Raw genomic sequence first — 11,626 nt, forward strand, 5'->3', positions numbered from 1 at the left:
AGTAAACATTCCATAAAGGCAAGCAAGTTTTATTTAATAGTCTTGGTTTCAGCTACATATACATCTGTAACACGAATAAAAATTTCACATCTCCATGTTTATGTAGCAAGGAATGCAAAAGCATCCACTGACATGCAAATAGTTTCCATTGTTAGGGAAACCTGAAACTCATTGAGACAGTGGCCTGCATTTAATGGTAAGAGCTAGACTAGCATTTAGGTTTCTTTTTCTGGAGTTAAAATCAGTGTGAAGGTGAGATTCTGGGCCCTCCCATGGTGACTGTCAAATTGCCAAATTGTGTTGGTATTGATCACAGGGACAGAAAAATTTCATTTGAAATAGAATAGCTCTGCAGAGTTGTCACCGTCTTTGATATGGGCCTCCCTCAGATGAGAACCTTGCAGAGTTATTGTAGAAAGGGTAGAACTGTGTTGGTGAAAGCTGTCCGCATGCTGTGTCTGTACATTTAGGAGGAAACCACGGTGCACTTCCTGCTGTTTGGAACTCTGTCTGCTGACATTAAAATGTCCTCACAACTTATAAAAATCATTAAGGATTCCATTTGCACCTCCCTTGTGGGAAGTTAAGAAATAAAACCATGCCAGCTAGTGTGCATTTCAAATATTTACAATACTGCACTTTCTCTCCAGGCTGTACTTTGGCAGTATCCCTCTGACAAATTAGTGTAAGCGCAGAATAGCCTTCCCCAAGGCCATCATTTTATTAAAGAAATCTCAGAGTCACTTCTTTCTCCATTGTCCCGCAGATCCTGATTTCTTATCTCAGATGTTCCTGCGAGAGAATAAAGAAGGGAAAGAAAGAGAAGAAAAAGGAAAGGGAAGGAGAAGGCAACGGAAGGGACAGGAAGGGAAGAGAAGGGGAGGGAAGGTAAGGGGAGGAAGGAGGGGAGAAAAGTAACTGGCATTTAGCAGTTTGTTTCATAAATATTTACACTGAACTGAACCTCAGCTAGCACACTTCCATTCTGAATCTCAGATGAACTGCAGTTTCAGTAACAAGAGACAAGGTGTAGCAATAATGATGGCCTGTGAGCGTTCTACAGGAAAGAAAAACATGGGCAATAGCTATCTTTAATGCTATAAACATCACTCCTTGACAAAAGATTAAAGAGAGACGAAGGCAATTTCTTTATTTTATTTTTTTAAAAAAACACTATTTATTTTTAGAGAGACGGTAAGGGAGTGAGAAAGAGAGTGGGAGAAACATCAACATGTGGTAGCCTCTCATGTGCCCCCAAATGGGGACTTGGCCCCCAGCCCAGGCATTTATCATGCCTGGGAATCGAACCGGCAACCCTTTGGTTCACAGGCTGGCACTCAATCCACTGAACCACACCAGCCAGGGCTGAAGACAATTTCTTAAGAGTAAAAGTTGTGAAATGATGGGGAAGGTGGTAAAAATTATTTTGGAATTTTTTTGCCTAGAAGAATATTTACAATTGAATTCATTTTTACCTTTCTGGGCTGGTTAGAAGAGGCCCACCTGAGGGTGAGAAACACCAAGTCCTGAAAGACTGTGAAGTCTTTAGATGGAAGGAAGGAGACCTTATGGACATGGGGATGTGGGCAACAAACAGAGGCAGAAAAAGAAATCCAAGGAGAGCTTCTTGCATAGGTTCAAGATGGGAACTAGGTTACCATGAAGGGATTCCTCTCCTCTCCCACCCTTTGGTCACCAGATTGATATTGTTCTGAAAATATATCCCCTGGTGTAATCCAGCACCAGGACCTGGAACTTAATGGTTACGTCACTGAGTTTGTCACTCCTCTCAAATGGCAGGAATCACCCTGGCGCTGACCGTGTCCGTGATCAGCTCTGGCACGAGGGCTTCCGTGCCCCAGGTGTTCTACATCAAGGCCGTGGGGCCGCGGACGGTACCTGCGGGGCCCCCGCTCTCTGTGTTCCCGTCAGCCACTGAGCATGCAGCCCGGAACGACCTCGTCACGGTGGAAGAGCGGACACAGCGCGGGGAGACACGGAAGATACTGCCTTGCTTTGATTATCATATAACTTTAAGAAGGTGAAAAAGATTATCCTCATCAAAACCCGTCTCTTGACAGTGTTGCCAGCTCTTGCATTAAGTACATATCCCTTGTCAAGATGCAAGTTTACATGATTTTGACAATTTAACATCAAACTTTATGCTCTGTGCTGGCTGGTTTCCTCGGCATCCTCCCTCACCTTTGCCAGGTGTTCTTTTGTGTGAGGCCTTTTTCTCAGTGTGCTAATTCTATCACTGGAAAAAAAGGGGTTGATGTACCCATCATATCCTTTCAAGTAGATCATGGTAATAATAACAGCTAACATTTAATGAGTACTTATTATGTATGGGCATTGTGCTAATCACCTATTATGTCATTTAATTCTCAAAGTAACCCCAAGAGATCAATACTTTGTTACCCTCATTTCATGGATGTGAAATAGACGATGGGTAGCAACTTGGCCTCGAGGCCATGCAGTTCAAGAGGAATCAGGATTTTCTTCTGCATCTCCCTGACTCCAGACTGCTCTCAACCAATAAATGACATATTTCTCTACATCAAGAGCTAGGATTATTTTTCTCTTCTTGTTTCTCAGGAGAGTGGTAGAGCATAAAGAGAGGTTCTCTTCACGATATACAGGGAGTAAGGTCCCTCTGGGTTTTCAATGTTGTTACATGGTTTTGTGACATTGCTTAATAAATATGGATAGATTGATCTCTATCTGCTTTATTTCACAAAGGATTGAGGCTGCAGTTCCTGTTATTATGAGAACTGACATGCAATACTGTATTTTAGACACCTAAATGATCAAATTAATTTGTTTGCTAGCATACACTTAAGAGAACATATATATAAATACACATATAAGTATACATTTATACACATAATTTTAATGTAACATATTTACATTGCTTTAGGAAGTTCTTATTAAACATTTATACACACTCAAAACATTACATTTTTTATATTTCTAGTGAGAGCATTTCATACTTTTCAGAATGTTTTTGTATCCTCTTCTCCAGCTGAACCCTCGTATCAGCTTCCTGATGTAGACCTTGTAAAGAATGTTGTCTCTATTTTAAAAATGAAGAAGCAGAGTTTGAGTGAAGTAAAGTGATTTACTAAAAGTTTCACAGCCAACAGAGCTGTAAGGCAATTCAGTTCTCCTGAAATGCTAGCTTTGTTCTTTTTTTATATCCTTTGAGTCAAAGCTACAATAGGAGCTGATTTTGCTTTATTGCAGATGCCTCAATTTCTTTTGTCAAACATGTGATTATGTGTCTCTGTCACACATATACCCCATAGTGACTGATACGCAGGTGCGAGAAAACCAGAAGCTTATGGACACGTGCAGTGGTGGGTGTGTATGCGTCACATGGGACTGGTTCCAGTTTTCATTCTGTAGGTCTGGGCTGGGACCTGAGCGTCTGCATTGCTAACAAGCCCCAGATGCTCCTGGCCCATTGCCCACACTGTGAACGGTAATGACTTAGATAATCTGTGAAGTGAAAATTGACAGAGAAAAAAGTGTGACAAGGGAAAGAATTTGTTGTTCTGGTTTTGTGCTCTTGTTTTCTTTTTAAGTGGGGGGTGGTTAACACAAGAAAGAAGCAGTGAGTAATTATGACAAACCTTTATGTTTTCTTTGACATATCTATGTCTCCTTACCCCCACCTGCCACGCAACACACCTGTTCACCCTGGAATTTTTTTTTCACTTGATGGGGTTGTGCACAATTTCCTTGTGTACCATTAAAAAAAGAGGCTCTTTTTTTATTAATAAACGTCATTCATTTTAAAAATTATTTTTTGTTTTTAATTGTGGTAAAATACAAATAACATAGAACTTATCATCTTAACCAAAAAGTACATAGTTAAGTACTGTTAAGTATATTCACAGTGTTGTGCCACCAATCTCCAGAACGTATTGATCTTGCAACACTGAGACTCTGTACCTATTAAACTCTCCCATTGTCTCCTCCTCCCACCTTCCGGAAACCATCATTTTAAGCATCCTCTTTTAAAGGTGCAATTACCTCAAAGAAATATTCTACCTGATATTCATACTGTTGTTAAATAAAGTGAAAGAGCACAAGATTTGGAGTCAGAATAAGTGCTGCCAAATCCAACTTTACCACTTTCTAGCTTTGTTTCCAGGTTGTTTCTCCTAAACTTCCTATGTGTTTGCAAAACTGTGGAATTCTTCCATCTTTATTCCACAGGGTCAAATGATGTAATAAAAACATCTGAAAACTTTTGCAAACATTAAAGTGCTACACAAATGTTAAATTCTTATTGTAATTAGTGCCCAGCACATACGGTATGAAGGACTAGGAGTTTTAATAGGGATAGTCGGAAACAGCTGTCTGAGATGAGCAGTCTTCCAAGGGATAAGATGCCCCAGTAATGGGCAGGGCAGAAGGATATGTCTATGGGTTTGGGGCTAATCAATGATACCTCTCTCTTCAGAACAGGGAAACTGATCTTAGAATGAAGAGAGATATATGAGACAGACAGAGGGATATCATAATGTCGCCATTTAAAATTTTTTTATTGTTGTTTAGTTAACAGTTGCCCTGTCTTTTTCCCCATTACTGTCCCCTGTCCCATCACTCCCCACTCCCACAGTCAGTTCCCCCTCACCCCATTGTCCGTGCCTATGAGTCCTCTACTCATGTTCCTTGGCTTGCCCCTCCCCCTTCTTTCCTCTGTTATTCTCCTCGCCCTCCCCTCTGGTCTCTGTCAGTTTGTTCTTTATTTCCATGTCTCTGGTTCTATTTTGCTCATTTGTTAGTTTTGTTGATTAGGTTCCACTTATAGGTGAGATCAGAGGGTATTTGTCTTTCACAACCTGGCTTATTTCACCTAGCGTAATATATCCATTGATAGAGCAGTTTGGAGAAAGTGGCTTACATCTGTGAGCAGAGGGTCTTACTAATACTTCATCACTCAATTAAACTTACTTATTCTCTTGGTCACTGGCTAAGCTAGGCAACTCAGGACTCTCCCTATAAAGATAGTCTCCTTTTACCTTATTTTACATCAAACCTGGACACCAATGCAGATTTCATAATGAGGACTCAAAAGGGATTGGGTCGCACATGCCAGTTCCTTCTCCCACGTCCCCGGGGTGGAGTGATTGAGGGATGGTGAGAAAGGCCAGGAATGCTAGGCTAATGGAGTTTCTATGAAATCATGAAGTTCAGGCAAAGGCACCTCCTACCACACACACTCATGTACACACACATCTCAACCACCCCCCAGATACCAGGACCTGGGAGAACAGCAAGGGCCGTGGGAAAATTATCCCCAGTGTTGATCTTTATCCAGGAAGGAGAAAGGAAGCAGTTTTCTTTCTTATTCCTTCATCCGAATATTTTCCTAATTCTAGGACTTAGAACTCTGTTTAATACAGTAAAATATATAGTTAAGATATAGCGTACCTTAGTTATGTGCTAATTTATAGGCTAGAGTGAAAAATTAAAGACCAGTACTAAAAGTATTTCTATTGGAAAAACCAACTTAAAAGCTTGTAGAAATTAACAGTCTACTGGTGAATTGTGTATTGCAAGATTTAATCAATTACATAGACCGTTCTAAATGATCATACTGGAGAAAGTAAATGCCCCCTTGCTCTTCACAGAAGATTTTCTCTTCCTTAACACAATAATGACATTTTTGTTAGGATAAAAAAATAGATGTCCAGTGAGTGGGATGACTTAGCAGTATTCTGGGTGGCTGTACATAGTTATTCTACCCTCAGATCAGAGGTGAATATATTATTAATGTTATTAAATAGCTATCTGAGGTTAGTGATTTGGTTGTGATCTCATTTTATGTTTATTTTGTCCATTTTCATTTTATTATGGAAATTTCTACAATTAAAATAAAAAAGGACAACACTTGGTATGGGTCACTGGTTAGTTTGACTACACAGAATAGTCTCCATGTCTTTTTATTTTTTAATTTTTAAACACTGACCTTTTTTTGGCTGAATATAAAGGAAAATTTTCAATTATAGTTGACATTCAATATTATATTAGTTTCAGGTGTACCGTGTAGTGGCTGACATTGTATAACTTTACGAAGTGATCCCCTTGGTAAGTCTAGTACCAACCTGGCACCACGCAGAGTTATCACAATATTATCGACTGTATCTCCTGTGCTGTACTTTACATCCTCGTGACTCTTTTGCAGTTACCAGTTTGGACCTCTTAATCCCTTCTCCTTTTTCATCTAGCCCCCAACACCTCTCTCATCTGGCAACCATCAGTTTGTTCTCCATATCCCTGAGTTTCCTTTTGTTTTATTTATTTTGTTTTTCAGAGTACACATATCAATGAAATCATTTGGTATTTGTCTTTGCTGACTTATCTGAATTTAATAAAAAATTCGGTTTTTAAATCCCCACGAACCCAATATACATTTTGGCAGAATTTATGCTGCTGCCTCCAATATGAATTCTGAATAATTGCATCCAGTAGTAGCCTGGTTATATTTGTTGTTCATTTCTAAGCTGCCCTGTAGGTCAAGAAGTGACTTTGTTTTTTTCAGAAAGCAATTAGTAACAGCTCTTTCCTAGGCAGTGCTCTGTGACAAAGAGAACTGCTATCTCCCTCAGAGTAAAACTTTAAAGAGAAATAGCAGTTTATGTTCAAACAGGCACTGGAGCCAGAAAGCACTGGTAATTCACTCCTTCCAAAAAATAAGCCAATTTCAAGTTGTTTAATGGGTTATGTTAACATCATTTATATGTACTTTTCAGAAAAAATGGGAAGGGTTGGCCAATTTGCATTTTTAAAAGAGCAGCTAAAATCACTCCCTACCCCTACCCCAAATTTAAGCATAAATGGATCACCAGATGATATTGTTGTTGGACAAAAACATACTGACTGGGCCACTGTTACGTTTTCTTGTGAAGAGAAAAAATAAACTGAAAAGCAAACCCAATTGGCTTATATTGCTTTCCTGATAAATCATGTTCAATTTCAACTCACAAACTTATGCCAAATATTTCATACTGCTCAGAAACAAAGGGGAAAGCCTGAACTGCTTCCTTCTGGGGAAACACACGCCTGAGTGTAACTGTCTGTCAGGCCAGGACTAAATTAAAAAACACCCACATTATAGTTTTGTAACATTTATTTGTATAATTCTTAAATACCTCTACAGAAAAAATTATAAACTTTGCTAAATCCCTATTAAAATAGATCTCCAAGATAATGTTTTCCATTTATTATTTTTTCTATTTATTATTAAAATGTCTTTTAGTTAGGCACTAGAAGCAAAACCAGAATACTTTAAAATAAGCAAAACATTTTAGCATTTATTGAAACTATTTTTCAATCCTGATTGTTTAGATTTTTAGTGTAATTCCTATTGATAAAACTATATTCATGACTTTAACAAGTCTTTTTATCAGATTTCTGAAATGTACAATATTGATGCAGTTCAATATGCATCATGGTGCAGTTCAATATGGCCTTTGATGGTTGTTCCCTTGACAGGGAGACTGATAGGGCAGAATTCCTTTTCTCTTGGCTCAGAAGAAGCCTCCATTGGAGGAAGAGTCACAGGCAGCCCCAGGGCAGATTCATCTCAGATAAAGAGAAGGTCTCTCTGGTAGAATCTTTTGGAGAACAACCATGTTATGACACTATTCCAGGATTTTATTTCCCATTGTGTATATTTTATTTAATTTATTTTACTGGGGTATGTATGTGTGAGGAGGAATTCCCAATATATAAAACCAGTTTAGGAGTCAGATTATATTGAACAACAAGTGCCTGTTCATTGGACAGTGGGAGACTGAACTGAGAGTCAGCCAGTGACGTCTCCTGGCCTAAAGATTTGATAGTTGACTCATCTACATCTAGGAGAGTTGAAGGTTTTAGGAGAATTTGACTCCATAAATGAGAGTCACCGGTATGCATATTATAGAAAAACCATTGCTATAGGGAAGGGTTTTGTAACTGCTTTATCGGGACCCTCCTTGCTTTCTAAATGTACATTTCCTGTATTTAAGTAAGGAATAAAACTGGACAGTAATATAAGGGGACCTTTTTCCCTCTGAGCTAGCCAAGTGCCAAATTACCTAACTGAGCTGAATCCTCCTAAGGAAGAACATCAACATGAAGGTGGTACCATGGATTCTCACACAACTGAGATTCCCATGAAGATTGTCCTTCTGTCATCTCCAGTCAAGTCTTTTATGTTACTAATACATTGGTTATGTTACTGAGTCCAAGGGGGACAAAACAAAACTGTAAACTGCAGTCAGTCTTCCCAGCCTAATGTTAAATTAATGCATCACACTTTGAGAAGAGCATCTTATATTTCATAGTTGAGGTACTGTTTTCATAGCTTTTTGGTGGTTTTTAGTTAGCTATTTATTCATCAAATGTTTATTGACTACATGTTCCTACATGTTCCAGGCACTTTATTAGGTATTATGTACTAAGAAAAAACCCCAGAAAGAATACAAAATGACATTTCTACCATCAATGAGTGCAAGAACTGTGAACTGGTAGTTACAAGAAGTAACAAACGCAATGGATGTTGAATTAGAGGTTTCCATACTGTACTGAGTTCTAGAAAAGGGGCACCAAAGAAAGGAAAATAACGTTCACGAAGGAATGTGGACTCTCAATTTATAAATAACTGAAGATGCTTCCAGATGTGGTATTGAGTGACAAATTGAATAAAATTTATATATCCCATAGTAATCTTTAGTAACTTTGGCTGAACCAAGTAAATCAGGTCAAGTGGGTATTGAATAGATGTTTGTTGAGCAGAAAAACCTCTAATGATCAGCATTTATTTTGTGTTGACTGGTTGTGTGTACACTTTTGTGTTGAGTATTTTGTAAAAAAGATTCCATTTAGAGATAAGTCCATCATAGGAAGCATAATACATTTCCCTTCCTATTTTGATTTCTGTGATTGAATTAAGGGAAATAAATTAAACGTATTATTTTCAGTGTATTGACATTTATTTCACCATAAAGTGAACTAAAATTATTTGAATTATTTAATGCCAGTGAAGAGACAAAAAAACTTCCTCCTTGTTTCCAAATAACATTGGTCTTGATCTTTGCTGTGAATGACATAGTGTTTTAGAAACTTATCTTCCCCCTGGGTGTAAGAGATTTAAAAGCAAATTCTTTTTCTATTATGACTTCCCTCATGGGCAGGTTAATTCCGGAATACTTTATATTATTTTCTTAATACAACTTTTCCCATTCTTTCAGAACTTTCCAAGGATTATATTTTCCTAGGAAACCATCCAAACTTGAGCTAATATAATTTATTTAAAACTTTTCTCCATTTAATTGTAGATAGACCATAAATAAAATTTATAACTATTTACTTAATAGTTTTTAAGCTTGACCTAAAAGGGATGGTATTTTTGCAGGATTATATTTTCAAAATACAGAACAGATTAATATTTCGATGGTCCTTTAGGAATTTGTTACTATTATTTAAGCAGAGCACTACAGTTGGATAAACATTTCTGATTCTGACATACTCTGTATATAACTGTTTTTTTTTTTTAAAGGACAAATCTATAAGTAAACAGAACAAATCTACACTGCTCCCTGCTTCCCACTCTGATTCTTCAGACATGGCTGTTTTTCTTCTGCTTTGAACGATAACATTCAGGATGTTTAATGCTTCCCCTGAGCATATTCTTTTCACAATTTTAAGTCAAATGCATCACTGAATACATTTGGTAATCTAGGCTACAAGAAGGGGTCTCTTATCTTACTACACATATACTTGGCATTGCTCTTAAGGAGCATTAATTCATGATCGTTGCCCAATCAAACATAACTTTTATTAATGTCTAGAAGTACAGGCATTGTATTCTTCAGTAACAAATGTCTAACACTGAAGAATAAAATATGTTTACTGCTCAAGAGAATTATTAGAGCATTCAGAGTGAGCTCTTAGGATGTTAGCCAGCCCCTTCTCCTCTCAGTGGTGGCATGTGAAGTCTGTGCTAACAGAGGTGTTCTTGTGAGCTTCTTTTCTGTTAGGTAGCCATCAAGTTTCTGGTTTGGTTCTTATTTCAAGAAGAATGAAATCACATTTACATGGGAAATATATGAGTAACATAGTATGTAATAGTTAACTTATTTTGATTTTCCATTCATTTACTGGTCACAATCTGAAACAGACTGTGTGATTGCTCACTGAGGGGTAAGCTTGGATAAAACTCAAGGATATCAGAAAATAAGCTGCTTTCTGAGATTAAGAAACAGCCAGCCAACTCAAACCTGCCTAAATATAGAAATGGACTATTTTGTAGGACTGCTCTGGAAAAGCTAGGAAGAGATATATTTTTTAACTTAATTTTATTGTTTTTGTTCTGATTACAAAAGAAATACAATTTCATTATAAAAATTAAAAAAAATTGGCAAGAGAAGAATCATCAACACAGACTTAAACAGCATTTTGATGTTTAGTTTTAGAGTTTTTATATGCATAACACATATTTTCTAGTGGAATAATTTTTTATATACTTTATTTTATTTATTTTTTAAAGATTATACTTGTTTATTTTTAGAGTGAGAGGAAGGGAAAGAGAAAGAGAGGAAGAGAAACATCAATGTGAGAAAGAAACATTCATCAGTTTCTTCTCGTAGGAGCACTGACTGGGGAACCAATCTACAGTGAAGGCATGTGGGATTCAAACCAGTAACTCTTTGCTTTGTGGGATGACGTCCCAACAACTGAGCCACAATGGTCAGGGCTATACTTTAATTTATTAATTTAAACACATATCATAACAAACACTGTGCTGGGGATATAGTAATTAAAGATGAACCTAGTCCTTGACTTATTAAACTTGCATTCTATTTAGAAATGTGTCTAAATTAAGTCAATTGTAATCAGATTTTATTCTCTAGATCATAAGCAAGGTTCTTTTATTTTTAAAATTTTTTTCATAAATAACGGTCATGCCATTTTCCCCTGCACACTAATTTTATATGCTGCAGAGCAGTCCACTGAATGGGTTTACCATAGTTTTTTAAAAAAATTATATTTTATTGACTATGCTGTTAAAGTTGTCCCAATTTTTCCCCCTTTGCCTTCCCACATCCAGCACCCCCTATTCCTTAAGACCATCCCCACACCATTGTTCATGGCCATGGGTCATGCCTAAAGTTCTTTGGCCACTCCATTTCCTATACTGTACTTTACATCCCCATGGCTATTCTGTGACTACTAATTTGCACTACTTAATACCCTCACCTCTTGATCCATTCCCCACACCCCTTCCCATCTGGCCACCATCAAAATGCTCTCTGTATCCATGATTCTGTCCCTGTTCTTCTTTCTTAGTTTTTTAGATTCAATTGTTAATAGATAAGTGTTTATTGTCATTTTATTCTTCATAGTTTTGATCTTCTTTTTCTTAAATAAGTCCCTTTAACATTTCAAATAATAATGGTTTCGTTTTTTCTTGCCTGGGAAGCTCTTTATCTGCCCTTCAATGCTACATGATAGCTTTGCTGGGTAGAGCAATCTTGGCTGTAGGTTTCTGCTTTTCATGACTTTGAATATTTCTAGACAATCCCTTCTAGCCGGCAAAGTTTCCGTTGAGAAATCAGCTGATAGT

General features: G+C 37.4%; 1 protein-coding gene across 1 annotated transcript in view; it reads left to right on the forward strand.

The window, feature by feature from the left end:
- GABRR3 (gamma-aminobutyric acid type A receptor subunit rho3) overlaps positions 1–7,757 on the forward strand; it is a 59,876-nt gene extending 52,119 nt beyond the window's left edge. The window contains 4 exon segments of the mRNA XM_054577251.1: positions 1,801–2,038; positions 7,480–7,518; positions 7,520–7,657; positions 7,659–7,757. Of these exon segments, the coding sequence (XP_054433226.1) occupies positions 1,801–2,038; positions 7,480–7,518; positions 7,520–7,657; positions 7,659–7,728 (485 nt within the window). The 3' untranslated portion in view covers positions 7,729–7,757.
- Positions 7,758–11,626: the final 3,869 nt, after the last annotated feature.

This window comes from Pteronotus mesoamericanus, unplaced genomic scaffold, assembly GCF_021234165.1.
Source record: "Pteronotus mesoamericanus isolate MK-2021 breed Mesoamerican mustached bat unplaced genomic scaffold, CSHL_Meso_final contig_42, whole genome shotgun sequence".
Lineage (NCBI taxonomy): Eukaryota > Metazoa > Chordata > Mammalia > Chiroptera > Mormoopidae > Pteronotus > Pteronotus mesoamericanus.